Raw genomic sequence first — 6,684 nt, forward strand, 5'->3', positions numbered from 1 at the left:
CAGGGGTTGCTAAGGTCCAATAGTTTAGAGAGGTACTCTTCCATATGAAAATTTGGGAACTATCCCCCTCCACTGTTCCTTCTATAAAGCAAAGTAATAGAGCTATAACATATTTATTAGAAAAATATGCATATCTAAGATCATTAAATTATGAAAAAACCTTATTGCTTCCTCTTAGAAGTTATGATGACTACTTTTCTCAACATGAAATATGTACATTTTATTTCCAGATATTGGGTGGGGGAGCAGGAAAATTAGTCTAACAATGTGCAAATGATTTTCCCCAGAAGTCAAGAATACTGACTGTAGTGTGAAATGTGTGTTCTGTTTGTATATCACATGCTCCAGATTGGAGTCTCTGTGAAATAATAAACATGCCATTTCACTTCCACAGTTCCTTGTATGCATTTGCTTCTACATTTTCAGAATAAAATTACATTTAAAATTTTGGGTAGGAATTAGTAACAGAAATTTTTATAAAACTTTAAATACTCAAAGTTACACAATGAATAGTGAGGAAACATTGGACAATCCAAGCTCCTAAGCCCTTAATTATCCCTTAGATCTCCCCACAGTGAGTTCATAGTCATTGATTTCAGTCATCTTGATCTAATTATAACCAAATTCAGTCCCATTACACAAATGAAAGACAGGATTCAGTTAATGAGCACCGTTTAATTAGTGACTGTGTTACAGGGGTATAAGCCTGAATAATACAGCAGTGAGGCAGGGCTTCCTGCTGCTGGGTAGTGTGCCCAGCACGCTGGAACAGGAACAGAACCACTGGTGTTCCGTGCGGGATGTACATATTTATTACAACAGGTACTTTGTATTTTCATCAGGTCCCACTTCAGATATATTGCAAGAAGCAGAGGTCCCTCTCATTTCAAATGAAAAATGCCAACAACAGATGCCAGAATATAGCATTACTGAGAATATGATCTGTGCGGGATATGACATAGGAGGAGTAGATTCCTGTCAGGTAAATACAAGCGACTCATTTCCACTGCTAGCATACACCGCATCTAATTAGTGAATAAAATGCTCCCTGATCCTCCAATCATTAAAACCAGGACAAACACTGTACATGAATGTAATTTCTACTCACAGTATTCTGCCCATTTAATACTTTATCAAGATACAAGTTAAAAAGATAAAAATCTACTTTGTATCATCTTGACATAAACAACCACAGAGGGAGATAAATATGAGGACTGGAAATTTTCTGCACTAAGCTTTGAATAATTACTGCTGAGTAATTCCATGAAGGAAAGAGAGACATGCTTAAGGGAAAGTAGAGTACAGAGAAATAAATACCAAATAGATTGAACTCTCAGAAATGCTTCATGCAGGGAAGGAGAGAGAGCAATGATGCTTTTCCCCAGAATCTGGAGACCTTTTCTAAGTGAATGTCACAGTATTTTGGAGGGACTGCCTTTCTGCATTGATCTCATATGCTGCTTCCTGGGAATCTAGTTTTTATCCATTCCAGCTCTGCTTATAACACACTGCTTCTCTTTGAGGACATAGTCAGAGTTGGCTGTCACATAGTTTTTCTTCCAGCAATATGAGAGTCTATGGCATGGAGACTGGCTGATTCTTCTCAAGTCTGATGAGGAGCACTCTCACATAATTGCTCTTGCCTTGCCCTCACAATCTAAGCCTTCATCAGGGGCAGTGACTTTGGCTAGTTTAGTCCAGAAGTGTATGCAAGCCTAATTTCACTTGCCATACCTTCAGCCTCTGTGGCTTTCCGCTTTCCTTTTTGCCTTCAGAACCTCATACTGAAAAAAAGCAGTGTAAGCTGATATAGAGTACAAGTGACCAGCATTGTGATCAATGACCATCCAACCATGAGCAAAGATGCACAAGTGAGTCCTGATAGTGCTTCAGCCTTTAGGCAGCTGTCACAGCCTTTGAACTTTTGCGGATGCCCTAGAGTTATGGGCAGAAGTATTTTAATGGCCAAGTCCTTGCAGAACTCTCTTGTAAAGATCCATTCACAGGGCCGTGAGAAGACAAAAATAATACTGGTTCAACTTTCTTGACAGACAACAAAAAAATAGTCATAGTTTTCTTTCTCATCAAAACAAGACACTCACGGCTGACTCATCCCCCACTCAGGCTGTGGGATGAATCAAATTTGGTCTCCCACACTCTGTTGCAATTCTACATCTGCTAAACTATTGAGAAGGAGGTGTGATAAAAGGACACCTCCTCTTCTGGCAATCTTGCCATCTTTTTCTCTAAATTTGAAATTGCAGAAACTTTGGGGTGACTGAAAATAGAACTGCATTCATTTTGGCCGAATAGATTCAACTAAAAAATAACCCTATACATTTACCCAGGCTTTGTGAAAGATGAAGGGCTAAATGTAAAAGTAATAAGTAAAAAAAAATCATTTGAAACCCAGTCCTATATTGAAAGACCAATAAGAGCTTAAGATCACACCCTTAAAAAAAAAAAAAAAAAAAAGGAAATGGATTATCTCAAGAATTTTTCTACATGGAAAAATTTATATTGATCTCGCTTCTGGTGCCCAAGACATATAGGGATACAATGTCTATGATTAAGGATCAGCACGAACAAAACATCATAAACAGGCTTTGCTTTGGAGTTGACACTGTTCACTTTTAACTTTTGAATTTCATATTGCAGGGAGATTCAGGTGGCCCTCTGACATCTGAGGATGGCAACAAGTGGTTTTTGGTTGGTGTAACATCATTTGGCTACAAGTGTGCACTTCCCAAACGACCAGGAGTGTATGTTCGCGTCACCATGTTTGTGGACTGGATCAAAAAAATCATCTATTAGCTTGATATTTTTTAATGACAGAAATAGAATTTAAAGGTTGAAGGCAAGCCATTGTATAATGATGTAAACCAGACTAGCATTCCAATCTCACAGTTAGAGAAACTGAATAAATATTTAAATTTTGGGGAGGAAAATATTAATAATTGAGAATTCCAATTGAGAGCAGTATTTCAAAACAGATGCTGTGGTTTTGTTAATACATAGTTTTATCATTTTACATTTTCTTTTATATGAGACCGTGGGGAAACAGTTTCTTTGAACACCAGTGCGTTATATGCATAGTGGAGGGCTTTACAAACCACGGGCAGTAAAAAAAAAAAAGTTTGCAAACTGCAAATGCTTTATTGAAAAATGGTCTAACTTATTAATTTCAGGCCAAACATTACCTGGTTTTATGTTTTTACAGTGTATTTTTCAACATGCATTTTCATTTCAATGCATAGTCAACTCTTCTCAGTAATCTTACCACATATCAAAATGAAGGTATATGTTATCCATTTAAACGGGGCTCATGGGAGTTCTTCTGTCTTGTCTATTACAAAAAGCTCTGGAATGAGGTTTATGGATTGTGCATAAAGGCTGATCATGTATCATGCTGCTTTCTAATGAATAAACTGAATGTAAGCCAAAAGTTCTCCCTTGTGTAATTCGTTTGGAATTAATAGAGTTAAATAAGGATTGAATATAGCTTTTTAGTTTTCTTTTTAGGCAAGTGTTTTGGCAATTATTCAAGCAATTACGGATATGTGGTTGTGTACACCCAAGCACAGACTCACAATACTGCAACTTCCTCTCATAAAAGGTAATGTTTTGTAAAAACATCTGACAATAATCAGTATGAGCTATTCCTGGTGAATAAAAAGTACTAGGGTTCCTTCAATATATTGCTTTTTCTGTACTGGTGACTTTTAATACTGATTTTGTGCTTTGTATAAAAACTATTGTGATAGCCCATTACAGTATTCTAAAGGGGAAAGAATATGAAGAAAAACAAGGGGTTTTATCTTCTTGAGCTCTTTTCTAACTAGGTTTACATTAAAATATAATTATCTACTTGTTGAAATGCGTTAAATGCAATGGTGTCTTAATGTTAGTGTAATATGATGCATTTGCTTTGTCTTTGTTTTCAGCCTAGTGTAAGAATTTAATATATTTTTAATTCTAAAGTACTGCATGAAAATACAAAATACATTCTAACTTACCATGTACGTGTATCTACACATATACACATAGATGTATGATTTTTGTAAGGAGCTCCCACATTTGGTTCTTACAACGCTAAATGCAGATATGAAGTGCTCCAAATACAAGGCTAGCTCACAAACACAGGCTGGCAGTCACTGATAAAAAATACCAAGTCCCAAACTGTTTTCAGGTCTTCATAAGCATTAGAGGACTAGGTCCAGACCAAAATACTTAGCTTTATCAATACATGTGACTGCAAGGAACAGAGATAGATGTAATTAAGCCAGGGAGAAGATAAAACATGTTTTAGACACCTTCTTTCATATAAACCACACAGTTTTTAACATTAAAATGTTAAAGTTGCAAATCCTATCTTTCATAGTGGACTACTGTTTCTCCTGTTACTCTCCTTCACTTGAAACAGCCACTGAAAATAAAGTGCATTCTGCTATCAGAATAAATTGATTCAGATGAAGCAATTACGTTAAAATGCTTAATTAAACTGTGACATGATTTCTGCATTATTTACCATACATCACTATTGTAAATGGTGTTTCAGTCTGCTAATGAAATACAAGAGCCAACTCAAAGCAGATCCAGTTACTAGAAAATGTGCTTCCCAGAAATACAGTAATACACTTCTATTTATGTGTCCTTTTTGCTTCCCAAAATGCAAAGCATAGATGTATTTTGAGGTATACATTAATAAACCATCCCCTCAGACTAAAAAATTTCCTATTATAAACTCTTATATAGAAACATAATATAGACTAGTATAATTAAACATAAACATTTTATTTCAGCTATTTTATGTCTAGATAAAACTAACATAACCTTAGTCGACCGCATTCTAGTCTTCATTCAGCATCCATTACTTCACTTGCCTGCATATTAACCTGTGGAGAAACCAGTCGTTACTATGTTAAGACATGGGCAGAATGGATTATTTTCAATCGAGTCACAGGTCCAAGATACTTTGAAAGAGGTGGTGGAAGCTTGATGCTGACTTAAACTTGCTTGCACCCAAAAAAGTTTAAAGAAGGAAATAAGAGCTTTCTCTCTCAGATGCATCTTGCTTGCAAAAGGCCAAGATCACGACGGAAAAAAAAGAAAAATTATATTCCCTGGAGAAAATAGGAGCATAATGTTTTTAAAATGCTAAACTGAAGCCACACCATCCATCTGAGGACTAGCTAAGGTTTACTGTTCATCCTGCAGTTCCTTGCCTCACCTACTGCTGCCATTTAGAAGAGATTTAGAGGGGCAGTGAGAAGAAAGGGAACGTGGTCGCCGCAAGGAGACCCCATAGCCATACCTAAAAGCCAACGAGCTTATTCAAAGTGGCTCTAGTTGATGAAATCTGTCACCTGAAATTGGCAATCATTTTCCTTTCTCCATTCTGTATTCTTGTGAATATGAAGGACAGAGAGGGTTGGGGTTTTTTGTTGGATTTTTATTTTTCTTTTCTTTTTAAATAGCAATTCTATTGCCACTAATGGACGATGTCACGTAAACACCCGTGGTTGTTTTTCTGGAAGCCCCAACAAAATCCAAAGGATTTTTGCAGCCTAAAGTCTAATTTCTAGGTATTCTCTCTGCAAGTGTGAAACACCTATCTTTCTTACCCCTTTTCCTCTTTTACCCTTACTCCTATCTCCCCTTTGTGCATGGAAATAAGGGAAATAAAGATGAAAGAGTTTGTGTATGTACAGGATTTGTATGTTTTGCATGGAATAGAGTCACCCACTTAAAGGTGGAAATCATAAGACTGTACGTTTGATTTGTGCGCTGTTCGCAGTCTTCCACATAGGATTCTTAAGATGATTGTTTAGATTTTACCCGGTATCTAGGAACAACATCCTAAGCAAAGGAAATACATGGAAGAAAACTATTTCCTTCTTCTAAGCAGGAGACTCAATGATCCTTGTGGGTCCCTTCCAACTCAGGACATTCTAGGTGAGATGATATGGAAATATTTTGTTGCAATAATCAATATTTCTTATTTACATATAGAATCCGAGTTCATTATAATAAAAGCATTGCATGCTGCTTTCCGTTCTTCCTTCACACAGAGTTTAAGACTGGTCCATGCTGATAACTGCCCAGTAATCGCCTTCAGCCTGTAAGAAAGACATCTGAAGGTATCTGCATCCTCCTAATTGCTGCATGGAAGTGACTTCTGTCACTTCTGCTGCATTAATCAGGATATCAATTGCTATACCTTTACACATCCTTTGGAAGCACACAGTATCAAGAAATAGTTTTATGTAAATCTGCACTCTGCCTCCTTCCCTATTTTCTTTGGGGAGTTAATCCCTCAAGACCATCAGAAAAAAAAAAAAAAAAATTTTTTTTTACAAGTAAGGGATTGAGCAAAGAAAGAAGTTGTGACTGACTGGGAAAACTACAGAATATTGTAAGTAGGAATAGCAATACTTAACCTGAACTACAGAAGAAGGCTTCTTCAAAGAGGAAGTAAAAACATGGCATAACAGCAACTTTAAGATGCTTCCCAAAGCGCTTCAGCAATAGCATTGCACAATTAGTATTACTGGTATTAAACTTTAATTTTTTTTTTTTCCTTTACTCAGAAAAATTGATACACGTTTCTCTCTGAAGTTCAAAGCTGTGGCCAACATCAGCTAGCACAGTGTTGGCAACCCAAAGCGTAATATGCTTTTGCTT

The 6,684-nt window shown here is 36.6% G+C and overlaps 1 protein-coding gene across 1 annotated transcript in view; it reads left to right on the plus strand.

Annotated features, from left to right (window-relative positions):
* TMPRSS15 (transmembrane serine protease 15) overlaps positions 1 to 2,814 on the plus strand; it is a gene marked incomplete at both ends in the record, with an annotated part of 56,380 nt that extends 53,566 nt beyond the window's left edge. The window contains 2 exon segments of the mRNA XM_082336435.1: positions 843 to 982; positions 2,659 to 2,814. Coding sequence (XP_082192561.1) covers positions 843 to 982; positions 2,659 to 2,814 — 296 coding nt within the window.
* Positions 2,815 to 6,684: the final 3,870 nt, after the last annotated feature.

This window comes from Platalea leucorodia (genome assembly GCF_965183815.1).
Source record: "Platalea leucorodia genome assembly, chromosome: 2".
In the NCBI taxonomy this organism is placed as follows: domain Eukaryota; kingdom Metazoa; phylum Chordata; class Aves; order Pelecaniformes; family Threskiornithidae; genus Platalea; species Platalea leucorodia.